This window comes from Mauremys mutica, chromosome 1 (genome assembly GCF_020497125.1).
Source record: "Mauremys mutica isolate MM-2020 ecotype Southern chromosome 1, ASM2049712v1, whole genome shotgun sequence".
In the NCBI taxonomy this organism is placed as follows: Eukaryota; Metazoa; Chordata; order Testudines; family Geoemydidae; genus Mauremys; species Mauremys mutica.
The window spans coordinates 115,852,593-115,878,031 of NC_059072.1; the positions used below are offsets into that span (position 1 = coordinate 115,852,593).

Consider the following 25,439-nt stretch of genomic DNA (forward strand, 5'->3'; position numbering starts at 1 on the left):
GACTCCCCCAGGCTCTCCTGCCGCGCAGAAGGGTCTGATCGGAGTTTGGCGGGAAGCGCGGAGCTGGCGCACCAAGCCCCTCCCAGCCTGGGCGGGGGAACGAAAGAGCCGCCCAGCCCGGGATCCGTGTTTCCTGCCCGCCGTGCGAGGGGAGGGAGCAAAGGGCTCAGCAGGGGCGTACCCAGGAAGTACCGCACTCAGGCCGGGGGGGCTGCTGGTGCTGGTGCTGATCATGTCGGCTAGAAACCCGGGCACAGAGCTGGGTAAGGGACAGCAGCTGATCGCAGCCTGCACGTGTAATGGAGGGGAGGGCGGGGCGGGGGCGTGCAGCAGACACACGGAGGGAGTCAAGACATTGTCCAGCGTTCAGGTGCCTAGGGGACAGTACGGACTCCCCAGTGGAGGTGAAGCTGTCAACAGCCCACTGGGGCGCTAAGGATCTTATCCTCCCCAATCCCTGCCTGAGCCTTCAGGGAAGGGATGTGTGTGCAGAAGTAATAATGGGACTCCCAGGTTTTGTTGTTGCTGCTGGTAGATCTATGCCTCCTGGACAGCAGCTGTAGAGAAGTCAGCATGGGCCAGCTGTGACCCAACAACATGACATTTGGACCCCTCCAGAACAGTTAGTATCAAGGTGGGAACATGTCAATTTCCACAGAACTTTCATCAGGAAGGACAGAGAATGAGAGGCTCTCTCTAGCTGGGTGGCTCGGGTACTGGCCTGGGGTATGGCTTACACACTCCCAGTTTCACTTCTGTGAAATCGTTTGAAAGTTTTTCTTTTTGTTCCAAAGCTCGAAAGTTGTCGTGCAATGGAATTGTCGTCTTGGGGTTGGCTCTATCTGTTTGAACTATTACTTGCTAACTTTTTATATGATGAATTATCCTGCTGCTGCACTGTCTGAGAGGAGATCACAGTTTTAAATGAGTTTTTGTATTATGTAAAATTGATGAGTAGCTTTTATGAGCATATTTCACCTATGGATCATTCAAGGTTTTGATGATTAAGTATTTGGAATTTGGTCTTTGAACTTAGTGATTAGTCATCTGTGCCACACGGTTGACCTTACTTTTATGAACTGCTTTCTTCTGAAACATTATTTTCTTGGTTAAACAAATGTGGGGTCATGGCCCAAAATTTGTTGTCCATAAACATTTGTGAAAACAAAAGTCCAAGGGTGCAACTGCTCACAAACAGAGACCAATAAAGCAGTATGAAGGGGCTGATTCCAAACCTGGTGGTTTATAATCCAAGGATGTGTTTATAAAACAGATTTTCACACTATTTCAGTATTGACAACCTCAAAATTTCAAATATCCTGAGTCAGGGCCCCTGACATCATGAGATTGGCTTAAAAAATATGGGTTATTCTTATTTTCCTTGTTCTTTAGCCTTTAGGCTAATCGTGGGTCACATTGTCAAGCTTTTCTCCATAACCATGAAGGCTAGAAATATATTTTGTTGTTAAATTAATGGTGAGATTCACTTGTAATCACCTATCTCCAGAACCCGAGGCTTTAAGTAATACCCCAGTAGGGCAAGATTTATAAAGACATTTCAGGAGTTGTCACCACTGCTATTCCAAGCAGCTTTAGGCAAATGCCAACAGTGCCACAAAAACAAGGCAGGACTCCCTGCCCTGATTGTTTTGTGACTCTAGGGTTCTGACTGAATCAATGTTTTCTCTGTTCCTTTCACCATCCTTATTGGGTGGTGGGAGAATGGGATGTTTTTCTACTCATTGCATCCTCATGTGTGAATCAAGGGATTCACCTTTCTCTGTACATTCCTTTTTTTCTTCCTGGAGTGAAAGTGATTATTTTCCCCACCTGGACTGATTCTGAGTTTCCCACAAGATTTCTGGTAAAAAAAATTTTTTTTGTCCTCCATTACATTATCTTTAACCAAAAGGACATCTTTTGTTTCCATGTCTTTGAATTGTTGCATTTCCTACAAGCAAGCTGCTGAGGTACTATGATCTAGTGCAGCAGCTCTCAAGCTTTCTAGACTACTGCACCCCTTTCAGGAATCTGATTTGTCTTGCGTACCCACAAGTTGTACCTCACTTAAAAACTACTTGCTTACAAAAATCAGACATAAAAATACAAAAGTGTCACAGCACACTATTACTGAAAAATGGCTTACTTTCTCATTTTTACCACATAATTATAAAATAAATCAGTTGGAATATAAATATTGTACTTACACTTCAGTGTATAGAATATAAAGCAGTATAAAAAGTCATTGTATGAAATTTTAGTTTGTACTGAATTTGCTAGTGCATTTTATGTAGCCTATTGCAAAACTAGGCAAATATCTAGATTAGTTGATGTACCCCCAGCAGGGGTGGCGAGTTATATGGGCCCATGGTGCCTGTGCTCCAGGAATATTCAGGGCCCGGGGGCACAGCTCCACCAATGTTCGGGGCCAGGTCTCTCCCCCATCCCTGCCTGCCGCCTCCACGTGCCTCACCTAGAGTGTCTCCTGGCCCTGCCTGCTGCCTTCAGGCAATTTGAAAGGCCCCAGGGGGCCCCCAGCCACCACCACTGGCAGCACAGCGGGGCTAAGGCGGCTTCCTGCCCACCCTCGCTCCGCGCCACTCCTGGAAGCGGCCGGCACATCACTGTGGCCCTGGGAGGGGGGTTTGTCTCTGCATGCTGCCCCCGCCCCAAGCACCGACTCCGCATCTCCCATTGGCAGGGAACTGAGGCCAAAGGGAGCTGCAGGGGCAGTGCCTGCGGGCAGTGGCATGCAGAGATCCCCCGGCTCCCCGCCTAGGAGCTGCTGCCAGGTCTGCTGCTGCAGGTCACTTTTTGGAGCTGCCTGAGGTAAGCGCCTCACCCTCTCTCGCACCCCAACCCCTTTACCCAGCCCAGAGCCTGCACCCAAACTCCCTCCCAGAGCCCGCACCCAAACTCCCCCCCCAGAGCCTTAGGTCGGGGTGGGAGAGGGAGGGCAGGGCTTGAACCCGTTCTGGACATCAACAAAAATTATACAAACCTTCTGCCCCTGCCCCCTTGAAGATCTCTGTGTACTCCCAGGGGTATGTGTATCCCTGGTTGAGAACCACTGATCTAGTGTATGATCTGGGGTAACCTGAAGTGACCCTTAAGTGTCCCTATCTGAAAGGCATCTTTTTGCTGGCATATGTATGATAGTATTCAGTGTTTGACTCATACCATCATACTGGAGAGTATCTGCAAACCTTATTCATGCAGATTGCGTGTTTTTTTTTTTTAAACACTTACTTTAGTGTTCACATCTTATATAGTGATCACCTATGTGGTTCACTATGAAGTGTTTATGTAGAATCCTATGATGTTACCAGGCAAAGCAGATTGTATCCCTCTCAGTAAATTGTCCTCAAATAGATCCATATATCTAAGTGAATATAATGGAGGTAGTATTGTCTGGTGGATAGGTTATGGGACTAACTCAGAGGCACCTGGTTTTTATTTCTGGCTCAGTTCATGAGTTGCTGCATGACGTTGGCCAACTCACTTAACCGTTCTATTCCTTGGTTTCTACCTTCTACAACAAAACTCCAAAATAATGATTTGTAAAGTACTTTGAAATCTACAGCAGAAAAGCATTACATAAATTTATTATTACCACTCATTCTGTAATGCACATTCCAGTGTGTTCAAAACATTTCAATAGCAAGTATTCCCTTCTGAAATTAATTGTTTTCCCCTCTCCAAAACAGCTCTCCTCCTTGACTTATTTTGAGTGCAAGATTATAGTATGGAAACCACTGTGGGATCCATCAGGATCAATAGTGCCATTTAAAATAATGTTAGAGGTGTTCCGGCCTGCATATTGGAAGAATGTTTTAAATCCATTTCTTAAAGAATATTAATATTTCAGGTCTGTTTTTTTTTTTTTTTTTTAGTTAAGTAAAACCTTCCTTATGGAGCGACATAGACTGTGTCCCAAATGTTAAGGTGCCTTAGTGTTTGGGAGTCAAATCTGAGACACCTAGGGCCAGATTTTCTGAGCACCTGCAGATCCCATTAACTTCTGTTGGACTTATGGGTGCTTAGCATTTCTAAAAAAAAACAGGTCCAAGGTGTTCCAAATTGGGCAAAAATAAAATAAAATATAATAATAATAATAATAATAAAATCAAATACTCTTTTTAAAAACTTTGGAGAGCTGCTGTTTTAAATATTTTTGGATTGCTTAGGTCCTGTATGTATTAATTCTTTAGATGTAAAATAAACTTCAAGCAGAAAGAGTCATTTAAAATAAAGTGCATTGTGTGGACAGAGCATGCAAACAAGCAGCTGAGGACACCAATGGATTCTCAAGAGGCAGTGATTTAACTGTCAATGACATATTTACACTGGGGAACGCAGAGAATGAATTTGGTCGGATCACATGAAAGTTTTTCATATCAGAGTCAGAAGCATTAAAATAAAGACACTTTGAACATTTACATTTCTGCCATTTTCATGGCTTTGCTATGTTGGCAGCTGCCCATGTTACAAACCTTTTCTACTAGACCCATGCAAAATGGGAGGGCTCAGCAGGTATTCTAAGGGCTTAGCTAGCTTGTGCTAATGACTTTTCAGTGGCAGTGCAAAGCATTTGCCTCATGCCTACCCGGTAATGCTTGCTGCACACAATCGTTGGATGGCGATTCAAGTTTTCTAGTAGACACCTAGTGGTCAAATATATTTACAAAGAATTTTAAAAGATTTAAAAGATTATTCCATTTGATTTCTTCCTTTCTCTTCTCTTCTCTGCTAAAACATGTCACTTGTACATCTAGAATGTCTTATAAGATGCCAGGATTATAGCATGCCTATCTTTTCCATAAATGAAAGTGAGACTGTTGTCCTCAACTCGTGTCATATGATATAATCACTCTTTGTTTATTGCAATTTTACATTCCTTATTTTCTGTAAAATAAAGCATTAAAAATAATTAATTCCATCTTCTCGCCCCCTCCCCCACTGTCCCATAATATCAGAAGAAGGTAGTTATTTAATTAAAACTAAGGGAAGGTGCAGTTAGAACGGATAAAAGGAAATACCACTTCATACAGAATACAGTCAGCCTGTGAAATTTGCTCGCCACAAGAGTCACGTACTGAAGGCAGATTTTGAAAAGGGCTAGCGGATTTTACAATCTACACCATTTGTAGCTATACATGCTGAGATTGGGGAATAAATACAGGTATTTATGTATAAACTGATTGTCACAGGAATCCAGGGAGGAAGGAATCTGCCCCCTCCCACACTGCTTCCAAAGATGCCCTGACCAGGTGCTTAGTCTGCGTGTTTTACCACTTTCCTCTGAAGCACCAGGTATAGACTACTGGAAACAGGATAGTGGATTTGATAGGCCATTGGTCTGCTTTGGTGTGCCACAGGCTACGTCTGTATCAGATGAATAAAATAGACTTTTGCTGGAGAGAATTCTCTCCAGAGGAGTGACTTTTGTAATGCATGCCTCTAGCATTCCCCTCTTGCCTCATTTGGTTTCACTGTGGGGTTAGCAAACTGATATACAGACTTTCCACCAGGAAGTTTATCATAATCCTCCCAGAGGGATTTTCATGTGAGGTAGCCTCATCAGAGGAAGAAGGGATGCCCTGTTACAGACGGAAGATAAAAAGAAGGATGCTTAAAACCAGAGATGCAACTACTTTGTGTAGAGCAGGGGTGGTCAAACTATGGGCCGCGAGCCAGATCCAACCTGTCAGGGCTTTGGTCCGGCCCACAGGATTGCCACCCCCATCGTGCTGCAGGCCCCGTGCCATTCCAGGAAGAGGCCGGCACCACGTCCCTGTGGTCCCTGGGGGGAGTCAGAGGGCTCTGCGCGCTGCCCTCACTTGTAGGCACCACCCCCCGCAGCTCCCATTGGCTAGGAATGGGGAACCGCGGCCAATGGGAGCTTCGAGGGAAGTACCCACAGGTGAGGGCAGCGCGCGGAGCCATCTGCCCTCCCCACCCCCAGGAGCTGCAGGGACATGGTGCCAGCTGCTTCTGGGAGCGGCATGGAGCCAGTGACCCCAACCCCCTGATCCCCCCTGCACCTCTCCTGTAGCCTGCACCCCTCCTGCACCCCAACCCCCTGCCCTGAGCCCCCTCCTGTACTATGCATCCCTCCTGTACCCCGCACCCCAACCCCCTGCCCTCATCCCCCTCCTGCACCCCCTCACCCCTCTTGGACCCCAACCCCCTGCCTTGAGCCCCCTCCTGCACTCCTCCCTGCACCCCTGCCCTGAGCCCCCTCATAAACCCCGCACCCCTCATCTGCCCCAACCCCTTGCCCTGAGCCCCTTCCTGCACACTGCACCCCCGCCCCAGCCCTACATTCATGTTCCTGCCTGCAATTTTCCCACCCAGGTGTGGTCCTTGGGCCAAAAAGTTTGCCCACCCCTGGTGTAGAGCCTGACTATTAAGGTTGCCTGAGGGGGCTGAACTGAGTGGGGTAGGAACTGCTGAACTGATGGTGGAGGTTTCTGGGGGCGGGGCTGAACTGAGGGTTTTGAGGTCTGATGGAGTAGGGAGGCTGAACTGAGGGGAAAGATTGAATTGGGGGTAGAGGAGGCATTGAGGGACAGGATTAATGCTGGGCAGATGGGCGGGCAGATGTGGGGGTGAGAGATCGTGAAGCAAGGGCCATAGTCACCTTACCCAATACAGATGGAAGAGTGGGCACCACTGATTGTCCGACACACACTGGGGAGGGGCAGGGGGAGTTCAAAAGTCAAAGGACAGACTGCAAAAAAATAATATTTTTGTTTAAAATCATAATTTTTTTGGCCAAACTTTTGGGGGCCAACTCATGATTTTTGATTTCTTGAGATTCACAGTACTGTCTCTTGTGTGCTCAATGTGCCTTCTGTTGGCATCAAGGTAGCATGGTAGAGTAGGAGGATGCAACCTAACTGGAATGCAGATGGGGGGGGAATGGGCAAGGGGGGAGGATGAAAAGATGCAGCGTTGGGGGACAGGGGAAGGAGCTTGAGAGAGGATGGGAGAGGAGTTGGGGGCAGGGAAAAGGGGAGTTCAGAGCACAGGCAATCTTAATTTTGGCATTTCATAACTTGTAGGTGCTCGACTTTGCAACCTTGACATTTGTTTAATGTAATTTTATTTAGGTTTCCATACCTGTTTCCTGATCATATTCTTTACATGTGTGCGCCTTTACAGTGACTCATGCTTCTCTGTGCATTGGGAGAAATGTGGGACTCCACATTGCCCAGGGTTATTCCTCCACCTAGCACTGCTCTCCCCACCTCTAGGAGAAAGAATGAAAATATTTGTAAAAATACTCTTAGGTTGAGTTGGTGGACAATTTTTAACTAGTGTTTTTTTTTAAAATGGCCTTTCTGGAAAAAACAAACAGCTTCAACCGTGGTTTAGCTGAAAGTGTTGTGAAAAATTTCATGTACTGTAGTTCCAACTCTGTGTGCGCAGTTTCTCAATGACATTTTTGTAAAAATCATTATCAACATTTTTGTTTACCAACCTCCTCCCCTCCCTCCACTAGGTTTTTAGGTAATGTGAAAAAAAAAACCTTGCAAAACTGACAACTTAAAATTTTGTTGAGAGTTGTTTAAAATGTTTTTGACCAGCTCTAATTTTAGAACTGATTGATTTGACCCATGGAAAGTAATTTGTGTGATTGTGTGTAATACAGGAGCTCTTGCACATTCCTAACATGCCTGATAATAATTGGATTTGAGTAGGTGGATCTTTGCAACTATGCAGCGTCCTCTTGAGGTCAATGGGGTTGTCTGTGTGCGCGAGGGTCACCTGCGTGGATCCAGTTAGACTGGGGCCATGGAAGGACAGAGACGACTGCAGCCCTACTGGAAGCCTAGCATGGGGAGCAAGGACCACTGTATTACCATGATGTGACAAGCAGCATCCAGCCACCCGAACAAGAGAACAGAAGGTTTAACCCCCCCCAAAATAAGCAGTTAAACCAACTGATTGCATACTATATTATTTTGTATGAAAGCTTGTAATACATAAAACTTAATCATGAGATAAGCATATAGGATACAGTTATGAAGGGTGTGTGTGTGTGTGTATCTATCTTATCTATCTATATACAAAAATTTAACTGTAGTGCAACTTCAGCATCACCTTGCAGCAGGGCAGCGAAGCAATCAGGCATGGAGTGGGGCTGCCTCCCCAACCAAACCAGACTGGCTTTGAGCACCTAGCCCCTGGTCCAGGCCAGGAAAAAACAGTAAGGAACCACCAGAGCAAATGGGAACAGCTTGAAATTGAAAAGAAAACCCCAATCTTCAGGAACTAAGAAAGGAAGGAGTTGTCCCCACTTTAAATATCTTTAGTGACTGAGGTGGAAACAAAATTCAGACCCCTTTTAAAATGAAGGTGTTTGAACTGAAGAGTATCCAGAGCTTGGGGGTTAGTTTCCAGGCTGTCCATGAATGCTGAGGGCTAGTCTACACTGGCAACACTAAAGCGCTGCCGTGGCAGTGCTTTTACGTGGCTTGTGTAGTCGCGTAGTCCCAGCGCTCTAAAAAACCCACCTCCACGAGGGGTGTAGCTACCAGCGCTGGGAGCTGGGCACTGTCTATACTGGCACGTTACAGTGCTGAAACTTGAAGTGCTTGGAGGGGGTGGGGGTATTTTCCCCCCTCCCCCCAGCGTGAAAGTTGCAGTGCTGTAGAGTGCGAGTGTAGACAAGCCCTGAGTCCTTTGTATAGCTAGGGGGTAGGCTAAGAAATTGTTTTAAGGTAATAGGTAACACTTCTTAGGGTACGTCTACACTACGGGATTATTCCGATTTTACATAAACCGGTTTAGCAAAACAGATTGTATAAAATCGAGTGCGCGCGGCCACACTAAACACATTAAATCGGTGGTGTGCGTCCACGGTCCGAGGCAAGCGTTGACTTCTGGAGCGTTGCACTGTGGGTAACTATTCCGTAGCTATCCCATAGTTCCCGCAGCCTCCCCTGCCCCTTGGAATTTCCGGGTTGAGATCCCAGTGCCTGATGGGGCAAAAATCATTGTCGCGGGTGGTTCTGGGTAAATGTCGTCAGTCATTCCTTCCTCTGGGAAAGCAACGGCAGACAAGCATTTCGCGGCTTTTTTCCCTGGCTTGCCCTGGCAGATGCCATAGCATGGCAATCATGGAGCCTGTTTTGCCTTTTGTGACTGTCACCGTATGTGTACTAGATGCCACTGACAGAGGCGATTCAGCAGCGCTACACAGCAGCATGCTTTTGCTTTTGCATGACAGCAGAGATGGTTACCAGCCATACTGTACCATCTACCATACCATAAATTGGTAATAAGATGATCATGGTTACCAGTCCTTTTGCACTGCACCATTTGCTGTTGTCATAAGTGCCCCTGGCTGAGATCAGCCAGGGGCGCAAAAGCCAAAATTGGGAATGACTCCCTGAGTCAATCCCTCCTTTTTGGTATCTAAAAATAGAATCAGTCCTGCCTAGAATATGGGCAAGTGTACTAGAGAACCACTGTATCATAGAACCAGAGAGCTCTGCTCTGTGTCAGATCCAGCAGAAATTATGAGCTGTATGCTATTCACAGGGGGTGCTCCTGCAACAACCCCACCTGTTAATTCCATTCTTCACCCAGCCTTCCTGGGCTACCGTAGCATTGTCCCCCCACTTGTGTGATGAAGCAATAAAGAATGCAGGAATAAGAAACAGTGACTTGTTAGTGAGAAATGAGTGGAAGGCAGCCTCCAGCTGCTATGATAGTCCAGACAGGACATTAAGCAGCGTGGAGGAGAGGAGCCCAGCATCCCGCTGCTAGTCCAGGGACAACTGAATCTTTTCTTTACACATGAAGGGCGGGGGCTGATGGAGCTCAGCCCCCTGTTGCTATGATGAAGACGGTTACCAGCCATACTGCACCATCTACCAGGAAAAATCAGGACTTTTTACACAGGCGCCCATGATTGACCTCACTGAATGCTAGTCGGCATGGTTACCAGTCCTTTTGCACTGCCCCATGTGCCAATAGGCTGATGATGACGATGGATATCAGCCATATTGCACCATCAGCCACCCATGGCGGGGGGGGGAGCAAGGATGTTGGTGTTTGCTGCAGCATTGCGTCTATCTGCAGCATTCAGTAAAGATAGGGTGACATGTAAAAGAGTCAAGAGAGGATTGTTTTCCCTTTCACTTCTGGCGGGGGGGTGGTGCCGAGCTATGCCCTGAACCACCGCGGACACTGTGTTTGACCCTAGAAGCATTTGGAGCTCAGCCAAGAATGCAAATGCTTTTCGGAGACTGCAGGCACTGTGGGATTGCTTGAGTCCTCCAGTCCCCGCTCCCTCCCTCCGTGAGCGTCCATTTGATTCTTTGGCTTTCCGTTACGCTTGTCACACAGCAGTGCGCTGAGTCCCTGCTATGGCGTCTGTCTGGAGATTTTTTAAAAATGATTTTGAATTTCATCTTCTGTAACGGAGCGCTGATAGAACAGATTTGCCTGCCCTTACTGCGATCACATCCGCATGGTCCATGCTGGAGCTCTTTTTTTATTTTGATTTCGGACTGCATCGCCACCCGTGCTGATCGGAGCTCCACGCTGGGCAAACAGGAAATATTCAAAAGTTCGCGGGGCTTTTCCTGTCTACCTGGCCACTGCATCCGAGTTCAGATTGCTGTCCAGAGCAGTCAGTGGTGCACTGTGGGATACCACCAGGAGGCCAATACCGTCGATCTGCGGCCACACTAACCCTAATCCGATATGGTAATTCCGATACTAGCGCTACTCCTCTCGTTAGGGAGGAGTACAGAAACCGGTTTAAAGAGCCCTTTATATCGATATAAAGGGCCTCTTAGTGTGGACGGGTGTGGCGTTAAATCGGTTTTACGCTCCTTAAACCGGTTTAAACGCGTAGTGTAGACCAGGCCTTAGAAAGGGGAATTGTATCTAATCAGAATGGTTGCATCTTTATGTTAGTTTTCTGTGTAACTTGTATATGTTTGCTTTCTTTTGCTATTTCTTCCTTGGATCTGTGGTTTTTCTATTAAATGGACTTTGTTTATTTTTATCCCAAGCGGGTCTCTATTGTGCAAACTGTGTAGAGCGTGTGTGCCAAAGTGAGCTGGTAACTGAGGGGCTGGCTTCATGCCTTCAGGGATGACGAACCAAAGGGTGACGGTCTGACTGTTTGGTAATTAAGAACTTGCAATGGGCATATTTGGGGAGACCTGGGATTGGAAGAGTTGTTAGTGTCACCCTGCCAAAAGTAACGCTGGTTTCAGAAATTTGAACAACCGCCGCACAGCACAAAGGCCCCCAGAGTTACAGTGTATGTAGTGACAGAACCCCTTACTGGTTTGGGTGATACCCAAAATGTCTCACATGATTATAGTTTCTAACTCAAAAAATCAAACCTCAAAACCCACTTTACGTGGTAACCAACTTAACACATTCCATTATGAGATTTGATCCTTGAGCTGTTACTTACATTTGTAGTTCCATTGAACTCATTAGGCCTATGTAAATGAGTGTGGGAGGATGGATTTGGACTATGTTTAGTTGAATTTCTCACTTTACCACTAAAAATGCAAACACTATCTTTAAAAAAAATAGTTATTTTTAAGCATTCAATTTAGCTGTTCAAAGGGATTAAATACAAGTCCAACTTTTGGTCAGGAGCAAATCTGCATTAAAAAAAAGAGTGGGTTATGTAGATTGGGTATTTATAAGGTTATGTATTGGAGCAGATTTTTTTATTTATTTGTTACTGATGGAAAAGCTTAGTATTATTGGATTTGTGTTACCAATTCAAAAGAGAATGGTTTTCCTGTTAAAACTTTAACTACAGTTTTGAAGGTTTTCAGATGTCTTCAGAGGAAAAAGTAAACTTTAAGAGTGTGATTACAGAATATTGGCTAATTAGCTGTAATGTAGCTGCTTTAATTGCTTTTATCCCTGAAGCCACATGACTATGCAGATGACTAGCAGATGACTTATTTAAAAAAAAAAAGGAGTGTTCACACTGCAAGGTTAATGAGCCTAATTAAATATAGTTTTCCCTAGCCAGACTCTCTAAATTATAAAGTGGGGGGAAAAATCCAAGGCAAACAGTTCTGTTTAAAATAATGGTTATGTTCTGAATTTTAATAGACATAAGTTAGGATTGAGACTGATTTTTTTTTCTGAATAAAGACATTTATGTTTAAAGGTCTGGTAAGATCCCACATGGGAAACTTTGAAAATCTATTTAGAGATGATTATGCTGATACATATTTATTTATTTTACTCTTCCCCATCCCCTTCTTAATTAATAGAGATGTGTGCTTGAAGAAAAGATCTGTGCTGCATTGGAGACTCCATCTGCTCCTGCTTATTACCATAACCTTTGTCCTTCCACACCACATCCCTTACAATTTTTTTGTTACCCTCACACGTCTAATATTACATTGTAAATTCTTCTTGGCAGGGATTTTGGTCCAGATTTTTAAAGGTATTTAGGCATTGCTCTGCTCAGCACTGTAATCTGTAAAAATCTGGGCTCTTGTTTTATTTGTTCTGGCATGCTTTTTCGGTGTTGTAGTAGTAATGATCATTAATATTGAACAGATGAGTTTTTAAGAGGGTATTGAATGGGAAAACTGAAAACGTAAGTTGAGTTAACAGAAGAATCCCTTAATGGGATAGTTGGTTTTCCCCAGTTGTCCAACCATCTCTCGAATGGCACAGACTCAGTTGTGTCTTTTGTTTAAGCCAAATATATCTGTTAACGTGCGTGTTACTTCCTCAAATATATGTCTGTGATTCTCCCTTCCAGAGTTCCTCAGTAGCTTTGACCAATGGGTTAACTAGGACCATATGAACTGCCATAACCAGATTAGATCATCTAGTACAGCAGTGGTCCCCAACGTGGTGCCCGCGGGGCATTTATGTGTGCCCACCTAGTGCCCAGCAGGGGAGAGAAGCCATGGCCCCGCGCCTGTTGGGGACAGAGAACTCCAGGGCTGCAGGCTGTGGGTGCCGGAGTTCTCTGTCCCCGGCAGGCCCGGGGCTGTGGCTTCTCTCCGGCTTCTCCAGGGCTGCAGGCTGTGGGTGCCGGAGTTCTCTGTCCCCGGCAGGCCCGGGGCTGTGGCTTCTCTCCGGCTTCTCCAGGGCTGCAGGCTGTGGGCGCCGGAGTTCTCTGTCCCCAGCAGGCGCAGGACCGCAGCTTAAGCCGGAGAGAAACCATGGCCCTGCACCTGCCGGGGACAGAGAACTCCGGGGCTGCAGGCTTCATTCTGTGTTAAAGTAAGAATAATAAATATATTTGGACCAACAGTTCAACATTTTACTTTTTAAAAATAAATAAGATTAAAACTGTTTATGATATTTATTTTGTAAAAACTCCTTAATTTTTCTTACAGGTAGATAAAAAAGAGCAAATTCACATGGTAAGGTGAAAGAGTAATTGCCGAATAATTTAATTAATACCTTTTACATGTAAAATTACCCTTTTTATCTTATGGATTCATATATTATGTAATATTAAATATGATGTTTTTCAAATTATTTAATGTACAAATACAAAATAAGTCTTGAAAAATTGTTGGCACCCGCCACACTCTTCTGAAAACATGAATGTGCTACTAGCCACAAAAAGGTTGGGGACCACTGTAGTACAGTATTATGTCCCTAAGAATGCCCAGTATCAGATGCATCGGAGGAAGTTGCTAAAGACTCTAAAGTGGATAATAATGGAATAACTTGCCCACAGGGGAAGTTTCGTCTTACCCCCCGAAGGTTTGTCTACACAGCAAAAGCGATGCGCAGGCTAGCTGACACAAGCGTGCTTGAATCCAGCTAGTGTAGATAACAGTTGTGAAGACCATGCAGTGTGGGTAGCACAAGTTCTGCATGGTCCCTGGGTATGTACTCGGCTCACTAGCCCACTCTGAGGTCCGTGCTGCGCTGTCCTCACTGCTATTGTGTCACTTTGGTAGGCTAACCTGTGCACAGCTTTGGCTGTGTAGACTCACGCTCAGTCAGATTTAGGTTTATGGCATAGGATAGCACAAAAGGAAAGAATTACCGATTTGTAACAAATTGGATTTAACATTCCAATCCTTCCTCTTCTGCATACTTTCCATATTCTGTACAAGCAGTCACGTGTTACGACAGACTTTTTAGCTCCATGAAGAAGTGATACAAAGTTAATTTTCTGACAGATCAACTCAATTGTCTTTCATAGCCTTGAACACAGTGAGTGAGTCTGGAAAGAATCAGGACATTATGAACAAAGAGAACTCTTCACTGTTTGCTGTCCAGTGCCGGAATAACTGTGGACAGTAGGTCTTATTAGAGAAGAGGTAAAGCATTTCAGACAAGGTACTGAGCTACTAAAATAATTGATCAAATCTTCCAAAGGGATTGAAAGGTCATGCTGCCCCCAGTAGGTACACCTCTACCCTGATATAACGTGACCCGATATAACACGAATTCGGATATAACGTGGTAAAGCAGTGCTCCGAGGGGGGGGGCTGCACACTCCGGCAGATGAAAGCATGTTCGATATAACGTGGTTTCACCTATAATACGGTAAAATATTTTGGCTCCCGAGGACAGCGTTATATTGGGGTAGAGGTGTACTAAAGTTATCAGGAGTCTTGATAAATTGCAGCAAGGTCTAATGATTCTGCCTGTATACTAGGCACATAGGAGGAGAATCACAGCTCTGACACAGATCCATGTTTTAATTCCTCTCTGTAGACTAAGTCAAATGTTGTATATAATGGTTCTGGGAACACTGATCACTTCAGGATCTCAACATCACTAGAATTGCTACAGCAGCAGCACAGCTTGTACCGATGTAGCTGCACCCTTGTAGCGCTGCTAGTGCAGAGAGCTCTCCCATCCATAGGCACTGAGTTTTTCTTTTCCCTGGGGGTGCTCTACTCCCGCTTTGTCCCTAGGCCCCGCCCCCACTCCATCCCCTCCCCCAATGCCCTGCTCTCGCTCTGCCTCTTCCCACTCTGCCCCCTCCCTGAGGCCCCTACCTGCTCACTGCTCTCTGCCCTCCTTCAGCTGCCGATCAGCTGTGGCTGGTGAGTGCTGAGCACCCACTATTTTTTTCCCGTGGGTGCTCCAGTCGGCGGGAGAGCTTCTCCTGTTGACATAGCGCTGTCCACACCGGCACTTAAGTCAGTGTAACTTATATTGCTCAGAGGGGTGGCTTTTCCACACCCCGAGAGACTTAAAGTTATACCCAAGTAAGTGCTAGTGTGTACAAGCTCTAAGGGATCAGCTACCTTATAGTTAAACTGTTTATATGTGCATGTTCAAAGGTCTTCCAGTTGCATTTCATTTGTCAAAAATTCTTAAAGGGTGAAAATTCTACCACTAACCCCAGGCTATAAGAACATATAAGCTATAGCACTTTCCGATGTTTTCAGAGATGTGGGGCGAGACCAGAGTGCTGTTCCTTTGAAACAGAATGTGCAGGTTTTTGTCTTACCCAATGCAGAATCATTGAGGTTCTTCTGTTATAAAATGTGTTTGCAATTACATAAGTTCCTTCCTCTCTGATTTTAAAGCATAAGTGGATGTGTATGGTGAAAGCTGCTACAGTCTTGATGGAAATGTTACAAATTTGTAAATGATCATTTGTTCTCTAGAATTACATCTGACACACTTGGTTCATTTTGATTTCTCTGCTTGCAGCCAGTGTTTTCGTTATGTCTTTGTTGCTTGTTTAATTATCTGTAAATAAATACATGGTAGTAAGAAAATGTTGGCATGGTGGGATGTTAAATTTTTGCGTTGTATTAGCTTTGTACAGATATCTCCAGTTACTCTGCTGATAAATGCAGTTAAAATATTACAGTGGCACAGCTGCAGCTACCCTGCTGTTGCGCTTCAGTGTAGACACTATCTACACTGATGGGAGGGGTTCTCCCATCGATTTAGGTAATCCCCCTCCTTGAGAGGCAGTTTCTAGATCGATGGAAGAATTCTTTTACTGACCTAGTGCTGTCTCTACTGGGGATTAGGTTGCCTTAACTACATAACTCAGGGGTATGGATTTTTCACACCCCTGAGCAACATAACTGAGTCGACCTAACTTTTTAGCATAGACCAGGCCTTGGTTTCTTGCCTTCGTTCTGTGTTCCCACCACATCTCCCCTTAACCTCCCAGTCACACTTGTTTCCTCCTTGAGCTTCCAGAAGGTCCCAGGTCATATATAAATTAGGAAAACGGGCTGTGCTGAAAAATCATTGTCTAATATATTTGAACTAACACAATTTTAAACACAAACATAGACAAGGTTTAACAACTTTAAAAATGTGTTAGCTGGCCATCGTCACCCCTAAAGTCCAATGAGGAAAAAGACTTGGGCCAAGGTTTCCAAAGGCGCTTAGTATCAGAGGTGTAGCCGTGTTAGTCTGGATCAGTAAAAAGTGACAAAGAGTCTTGCGGCACCTTATAGACTAACAGAAGTATTGGAACATAAGCTTTCGTGGGTGAATACCCACTTGGTCAGACGCATGTGTTAGTCTATAAGGTGCCACAGGACTCTTTGTCGCTTTTTGCAAAGGTGCTTAGTGATTTTTGGTTGCCTCAGCTGTTGGGTGTTCAACTTAAGACCCTTAAAAGGGACCTGATTTTTCAGAAAGTGCAGAGCACCCACCTCCTGAAAAATTAAGCCCCTTCAAGGTACCTCCACTTGGGCTTTAAAAAATGGAGGCACTCGGAATCACTAGTCACTTTTGGAAATCTTATCCTTGAGTCTTTGCACTATCCATAGGTAAGTTGTCTTCAGAGTGACCACAGGGCTTAATTCCCTGGTCAAGAGATATTTAGGAAGAACTAATTGGAGTTTAACTGACCATAGATTTATGGAATATTTTTCTTTGCTTATATCCATCTGCCTTTAGTTTCATCATTGACTCATTATTTGATCAAGAGGATATGTACACAAGTGAACATTAATTCAAATTAAAACATTTGCATTGTCATGCCAATGAAAGTTTCAAAGCTGAAGATGTAGAAGGCCTAGTCCTGGAATGTGCTGAGTGCCCTCAGCTCTCATTTGCTATTTAGCCTGTTTTCAAAAGCGGATGTTCATTTTGAGTGCCTCCAATTTTTGGTGCTCAGCTTGGAACACCTTAGGCCTGACTATCAGAGTTGGGAAGAAGCCGCAGCTCCTGTTGACTTCACTTGCAGTTTGTGGATCCCAGCACCTAACATCCAAATCGGTACCCACTTTTGAATGTTCTGCCTTCAATTTCCTTAAAGGCTGAAAGTGCTTAGCACCTCTTAGGAAGTATGCAGCATCTCATAGGTTTTGAGAGAGTCAATTTGCATGTGTGTGTGTTTTTCAAAGAATGGATGATTCTGGAAACTGGTGAATACAGGGCCTGATCTGTAGGCTGCTAGTTGAAATTTGCCTAGGACAATAGTGACCCAAACTCCTTACCATCACAGGCGCTGTGTGGTAGCTTTGGTGAATATGACGGCAGAAGCATAGATACCAGGAGACAAGTGTCCACATCACAATTGGTTATAACTGGCAGCCTGAGCAGAGCAGCCAAAGGTTGAACGGGCATGATCTTGCCCCTCAAGGGACAAGTCAGAGGTTAGTGAAGCACACTGGTGGGCAGTGTGAGGAAACTGAACTGCCATTTTCTCTGCTGTACTTCTTAAAGGCATAGAAGATTTCAGAGTCCAGGACTAGCAATCTGCCATCCTTCAACGCCATTAAATTACCAGTAACTCAGAAGTTTTAAAAGGAAACAAAAAGCCAGTATATACATCTGATTCACAGACCCTTCCCTTGAATAAGTGTTGACAAAGTGTCATGCTGAAGGGGTTTTTAATATTTTGCATTGGTGAAAGGCCTTTAAGTCCTTAAAGGGGCACACGAGTCCAAAGCTACCTTCAAAGGACTTGAATTATAAGGACCTTTCCTTTTAAAATACCATTAAAATATATTAAAAATACACTAAAATTAATGGGAGTCTTCTTCCTAGACCTTGGCTCGATCTCAAGAGTGCAAGTGAATCAACCCGCAGTTATAAGGCATGCAGAACAAATTCAGTCACGAAGAACTGTGAAAAAGGATTGGCAAGTAAGTGCTCTTTTTAAGCATTCTGTTTCTGTATATTTAAAGCCGTCATGTCCCCTCTCTAGACTGTAGTATTGGATTTCATTCAAGATGCATGTAAACCTAAAGGATTGCAGTTGTCCATGTCTTATTTTAATAATTTGTATTTGATGATGATGAGTTGGACTAAGATGATTCATTTCTCCAAAAAAAGTTAAAAACCTGATAACTCATGAGTGGCCAAACTACAAATGGATTTCAGGCATCTTTATTCATGAGTGGATTAAACTGTATATTACTATCCAAGCATATTTATTGTTTCCCAGACAGATCTCTCTACAAAGTCTTATTTTTTAATTTTAAAGCTGTATGATATGATTGTGGTCCCTGTCAAGTTTGACCTACCTAACTCTTTTTTTCCTTAACGATCCCGAATGTGTGATTTTTTTGCTTAACCAATTATGTACAATTCAAAATACGCAACTTACTGTGGGACTCATGGTAAAGAAATTGGTACATCATGCAACCCTTATGCATGTTGAGCAGTATTTTGCCAGGAGTCCCACTGGCTTCAGAGGGGCTACTTGCATTAATAAATGTTTAACATGCATAAAAGGTATGGAACTGGACCCTGTGATAGAAAACCTGGCAAGGTGCAAGAGTGTCCCAAGACTTGGCCAGATTTTGCCTTCAAATACACACACAGCTTTCAGAATTTCCCATGGGAGCCCTATTGGAGGGCAGAACTTGACCCATAGGAAGTTGTGGTAGTGTCTTAAAGAAAAACTACACCTGTTCTGCTCAGGCCAGCTGTATAAAAATTCATAGCATAGGGAAAAATGGCTTATCTCCAGGAATAAACTGAAAACTTTAAACATTGAATTAGGAAACTGTTACATTATAATTGGTATTTCTGAGCTTATGGCTGGAGGCAGCCCTCTTGTCAAAACTTGTGATGCTAGAGGCCAAATTCTACCCTGGTGTAAGTTAGCACAGTTCCCATGAACTACAGTGAAAGTTCTCTCTGTTTACGTCAGGATGCATTTGGTGCTATCAATGTGAAAACCCAGTGGAAGAATCTGGAAGACAGCTTTCTACCTTGGTGTAAGAAGTGTTCAACAATCATAACATTAATAGTTAAAAAACACACTTTTAAACATCATTCTGCCCCCCCCAGTCTGTTACAGCAAGTTTAAGGCAGGTTGGAAGCTGGTTTACAGTCTCTCTTATGAGTGTCCTGCATTGTTTAGAGTCACATTGTAGCTATATGGTCTTCCCCCAATGCTAGGTTGAGAAATACCAATAGTGATTAAAAAAAAATCTTGGAGTGCTTCTTAACCTAGAGAACATTTAGATGCTTGGGGCCTGTTTCTCTTCTCCCTGGGCAGTCATTTGTACCTGTGTGAAATGGGTATAAAACAGGAGCAGGAGCACAGGAGCCAGCAAACAAAGCTGTAAACGGGAGTTTGAGTGGGAGTTCTGTTGGAGGAGAAGGGAGGAGGCAAGCCCCTGTACCTTAGAGGCAGTGAGTGTGTTTTGTGTGTGTTTTTTCTGTTTTGTGGGAGGGTTTTTTTTTTTTCTTTTTTTCCCCTGTTCAGTTTGCAGATGCTGGTAGGAGGCAGTGTGCTGTGCGAGAAGCAGAACCCTGATTGGGGGTGGGGCTTTGCTGATTAGAGGTCCTATAAAGTCAGGCAAGCAGTCAGCCAGCAGCACAGGAGTCAGCTAACGGTAGTTTGAGTGGGAGTGTGTAAAGACAGCTTGGGGGACGGGGATGTCTAGTTTTGTTTTGGTGTGTTTTTTTTTTTCATTGACAGGTGCTTAGGAGGGCAGGATATGACCGCTATAGAGGCTGCAGTGGTAGTGATCCAAGGAATGGAAGAGACAATGAGGATGACTGGATGTGGAAACTGTGGCATGTGCATTTTCCTGAGCAAGTACCTGAAAAGAGCTTGCTTTGTATGAAGTGCCACCTCATAGAGCTGATTGAAGAGAAGATCCTAGGATGGGAGATGCAGGTGAAAACTATGGTTGAGTTTTGAAGGGGATCGCAGCAGATGATGGAGGGAAGGCAAGAGCAGGCTGAAGGGAAAAGCCAAGACTCAAAGATGCAAGCTGGACTGAAGAACTTGGAGAGGAGACTGCTGGGTGAGGAAAGTGGCCAGTGGAAGCATGTGACTATGAGAACCAGGCAGAGGAAAAGGCTGGCTAGTTAAGGGGAAATTGAGCACAGGAATAGGTTTGCTGAGTTGGAAAATGAAGAAGGCGCACAGGAGGGAGGACAAGGAAGAAGAGAAGAGTGGCTAGTCCTATAAGAAGAGGGAAGAGCTAATGGAGATACCCAGAGTTCAGAGCCCCAGGAGGATACAGGAAGACTCGCAGAAGATTGCAAGGGAGAATAAATGACAAGAGGACTTGCAACCAGAAAGAACAGGAGGAAGTCTGGAGAATCGCACCATCACCAGGAAAAGGCAGGTCTATGTGATTGGGGACTCCCTACTAAGAAGAACAGGCAGGTCTGTCACCAGTGCTGATCTGGAGAACAGAAGGGTTTGCTGTCTGCCAAGAGCTAGGATACAGGATGTGGACCTGAGGCTGAAGAGGATCCTAATGGGAGCAGGAAAGAATCTACTGATTGTCCTTCATGTGGGAACAAATGATATTGTTAGGCTCTCGCTGGAACGTATCAAGGGAGACTATGCCAGACTGGGGAAGATGCTTAAGGAAATGAAGGCTCAGGTGATCTTCAGTGGGATTCTGCCAGTCCCTAGAAGAGGAGAATGAAGGTGAAACAGGATTATGATGATCAACAGATGGCTCAGGCAGTGGTGCTATAAGGAGGGATTTGGGATGTCTGACCACTAGGAGGCATATATGGACAGAGGACTATTCTCATGGGATGGACTCCACCTAAATAAGAAGGGAAATAGACTTCTGGGATGGAGGCTGGAACCACCGATTGAAAGAGCTTTAAACTAGGAACTTGGGGGAGATGGTTGGGAGATGCTCATGTAATCGCCACACCTGATTCTAATGTTGAGCAGGAGGAAAATCAGGTAAGAAAGGATACAGCAATGGAAAGGAACAGCAGTGAGTAGGAAAATGAACATTAAGAGGAAAGACAGTGCCAATACCAATGAAGCTAACAGTCAGGTAGGCAATACTGGCAGCAGAATGACTGTACCCAATTGGGTGAGGAATGTGGGTGAACACAAGCAGAAACAACTAAGATGTTTGTATACCAATGCAAGGAGCCTGAGTAACACAATGAAGGAACTACAACTACTGGTGCAGAAAGTGAAACCAGATATTATAGGAATAACAGAAAGATGGTGGAATAGTAGTCATGACTGGATTACAGGTATTGAAGGGTATGTGCTGTTCAGAAAAGACAGAAATAAAGGTAAATGTGGTGGAATAGAATTGTATATTTATGATGAGGTAGACTGGTAAGAAATTAGAAGTGATGGAATGGATAAGACAGTGTCTGTTTGGGCTAAAATCACTTTGGGGAAGAAAGCTGGTAGTGGTTCCCCTGGGATAGTGCTTGATCAACAGATGGGGTATGCTACAGACCACAAGGATCCGATTTGGATATAGAGACCTTTAATGTTTTTAATGAAATAAATATTACCGAGAATTGAGTGATTATGGGAGACTTTAAGTTCCCAGATATAGATTGGAGGACAAGTGCTACTAATAATAGTAGGGCCCAAATTTTCCTGGATGTTATAGCGGACAGATTTCTTCACCAAATATTGCTGACCACCAATAGGTGATGCCATTTTAGATTTGGTTTTGGTGAGTACTGAGGACCTTATAGAAGAACTGGTTGTAGGGGACAACCTTGGTTCAAGTGATCATGAGCTAATTCAGTTTAAACTAAATGAAAGGATAAACAAAAAATAGATCTGCAACTAGGGTCCTTGATTTCAAAAGGGCAAATTTAAAAAAAACGAAGGGAATTAGTTAGGGAAGTGGACTGGATTGAAGAACTCAAGGATCTAAATGTGGAGGAGGCTTGGAATTACTATAGGTCAAAGTTGCAGAAACGATCTGAAGCCTGCATCCCACGCAAAGGGAAAAACCTTGTAGGGAAACATTTGAGACCAAGCTGGATGAGCAAGCATCTCAAACAGGTGATTAAGAGAAAGCAGAAAGCCAACAGGGAATGGAAGATGGGGTGGATCAGCAAGGAAAGCTACCTCTTGGAGGTCAGAAAGTGTAGGGATAAAGGGAGAACTACCAAAAGCCAAGCGGAGTTGGACCTTGCAAAGGGAATTAAAACCAGTAGTAAAAGGTTCTATAGCCATATAAATAAGAACATAATGAGTAAAGAAGAAATGGCACCGCTAAATGCTGAGGATGGGGTGGAGATTAAAGATAATCTAGGTGTCACGCCATCTGGTATGAGACATGGGTAAAAGCGCCAATCTCAGGTCAAACTGCTAGAATACAGGGCATATACCTCATACTGGTGGTGACATAAGGCGACATAGTTGTTAGCCCATAAAATCACTATACTGGTTCACAAAGTGTTGAATGGATTACAAACATTAGCCAGAGCTTGTATAAACAGTTTAGCTGGTTTCAGTAATTCCTGGCAAGATCACATAAATCATGTAAGAATTGTGTTACAAAAGCTGAAGGAACTCAACCTCACTGCCAAGGTCTCCAAATGCAGAATAGGGTTTGCAAAAGTATCCATATAGGACACAGGATGAACAATAGTTTGGTATGCCCTGATGACTTAGAAGTAAAGGCCATGCCCCTAGAACAAAGAAGCAGGTCCAATCCATTATTGGTCTGACTAATTGTTACAGTAAGTTTGTAAAGGGATTCAGTGACATTGTGGGCATGGCCCCCATAACAGTCCTTACAAAGAATGGGAAATTCTTAGGATGTATTCAGCAGTATCTGGGACACCCATTCCTACATCAATTTTGCATTCAGAGTGTGATACTGTATTTAAAAAAAAAAAAGATACCTTAGTGTAAACATGGTCATCACTGTGCAAAGATTCAAGAAGGGTATTGAACAAACTGACCTCAGAGGCAAACTGTCTAAGCAGAAAGCGTGGTATAACAAAAATACTTGTAAAAACTCATTTGTAATGAAAATTATGATGCTTATGATAAACCGTGTAATGAAAAACAAGGTTTATCATTAGCACCACAACTAGTCACTAGATTTTCCTTCATCTTAATGTTTCCCTTGGCATATGCTTTTAATTCAATCATATCTTTAGGGCTGTGGTATTTTAGGGTTCGGTGAGGTAAGGATGTAGGAGAATCTAGCAGATCCTCTGTGGAGCTGTCTCTCAACGCCATGGTTGTGCACATGCAAAAAGCCTATTTACCCTCTTGGGATTAACTGGTGGCCCTCACCTTCAGGATCCATCCCTTCTCCGCCTCTTGTTCCTGGACAGTTGTAATCTGAGCCTTCATGGTTAAAAGACTCTACTTGCTGACTAGGAATGTCTGTTTCTAGCAGCATCCTCTCAGCAGCTTTCTTTGGTTAAGTGGCGATGGGCAAAGCTCCCTTCCCCCTCCCAGCCAGTTAATTTTCATGTTCGCAGACACTGCTCACTGCTTGATTTTGAATCTACAGCCATTACAAGTTCAAAGACTGACCTCTGTCTCAAAGAGATACAGTCAGCTTCCACCCGCATGTCAGAATCAGTGTCCTGGTGATTTTCAACTATTAAATTGTGCTTCCACGTGGAATCAGATTTGCGTGATCTCACTAGGACATATTCAAAGGGTCTAGAGGTGACAATCTGTCTTCCACCACCTTTTGTGTTCCCAAGGGGTCGTCTGCACGGCTGCTCTGCTCTGAAAAGTCAGTTACCCAAGCAGGATCTGACACACAAGCTAGATGGACAGGTGCTGCATCAGCCTCTCTGTCCTGGGCATTTTCCATTAAAGAATCAGCATAGGAATACCCATGTGCCAACAACTCTATTACTCTAAAATGTTGGTTAGGCAAAGCCAACTGGTTACAGGGCGTCTTTATATTCCCCAAAAATTCTTTTTCCATTTTCCCCTTCTGAAACCTTTGCTAAGCCACCTTTCCTGGTACTCTGTAGAGTTAAGTCAGTGGAGCTGTGCTCAGCTGGAAAGCTCTGGCAGTTAGCAATTGGGACAGCCTTTTCAGTGGGTACACTGCTACTGTCAGCAGACAATGGCTCTTCTTGAGCTAGTGGGAGCAATTCTCTCCTGCACTCTTTAGGTACAATTAATTATCTGTTTACAAGTTCACTAGGAAGCCTCTCTTTCCCTGAAGGAGCCTTCCTAAACAAAAATCCATCGTTCATAAAAAAAAAAAAAATCCTCCTCTTACTTCTTCAGCTGGGGCACTACTCTGAGCAGCAACAAATTCTTCCTGTGTTTAATTTAAGTCCAGAATCACCTCAGAATCGTATCAGACAAGTTCTCAACTGGCATAAGCTGGGAGACACACTCTACCTGCTAAAGTTTTCCTCACTGATACCAGGCAGGGTACCTGCATCAGAGCCATACCTTCCCTGTGACCTGGTTATGATATTAACCTGATTAAACATAGTTATTATATTGTTAACAATCAAGATATCAGTGGGTAGCAAATCGCGAATACCAACCACAATATCACCTTTAACATTTTCCCACTCCAGGTGGATTTTGGCCAAAAGTACTTTCACAGAGAACTCAGAGAGCCAAAATATTCACACACTTATCTGGCAACAAATCTCCTGCTCTGACAAGATTTCCTTTAACTAAAGTAATATCAGATGCTTAACAGTGCCATCCTACACAGCTAACATTATTAACTTTTGCACTGTTAATTATTTGCTACCATCCAGAGACTCAGCATTAATATAATTTGTGGGATCATTCCCTTCCTTTTCCATCTCCTTTCAGGCTAAGTGACAGCATTTGCACTCAAGGTGGCAGTGTTAGTGCTTACATGGTTAGCCTCTGTATTTAAGGTAACAGCATTAGCACTCAAAGCAGGTTTCGTGGGTGCAGACTGTGGAGTGTTTTTAAGGTTTGGGCAATTTTGGTTTTATATGGCATGGGGTTCCACAGTGATTACAGATCACCTGTTTCCCCTTAGAGTGAGAGGTTTTATGTTCTGGACTTTTATGAGGTTATTTAACAAAATTAGGGTTAGGTTTATTAAACCTTTCAACCCTTTTAAATTGGGGTGCAGAGGGATTACCTTTCCTCGGGGGCTTACACCCCTCATGAGCCCTATTTGCTATATATTTGTCATCGATTTCTGCTGCTTTTAAAACTGAGTCAGGCTTTCTATCACATATTGTAGCCTTAACGTCTTCAGGTGTCAGCCTAAGCAACTGCTCTAGAGTAATTAAATTCAACAGTTTACCAAAGTCATCATATGCTCTTGCTCCCATGACCCACT

At 44.1% G+C, this 25,439-nt stretch overlaps 1 protein-coding gene across 2 annotated transcripts in view; it reads left to right on the top strand.

Moving 5' to 3' along the window:
• Window positions 1-147: 147 nt before the first annotated feature.
• The window catches only part of DERA (deoxyribose-phosphate aldolase), a 94,835-nt gene continuing 69,543 nt past the window's right edge, over window positions 148-25,439 (top strand). The window contains exons 1-3 of one of the 2 annotated variants that reach the window (XM_045000770.1): window positions 148-263; window positions 17,420-17,570; window positions 17,965-18,062. In XM_045000770.1, coding sequence (XP_044856705.1) covers window positions 17,540-17,570; window positions 17,965-18,062 — 129 coding nt within the window. In that variant the 5' untranslated portion in view covers window positions 148-263; window positions 17,420-17,539. The remainder of the gene's footprint in view (window positions 264-17,419; window positions 17,571-17,964; window positions 18,063-25,439) is intronic. The other variant, XM_045000768.1, reaches the window with a different exon arrangement.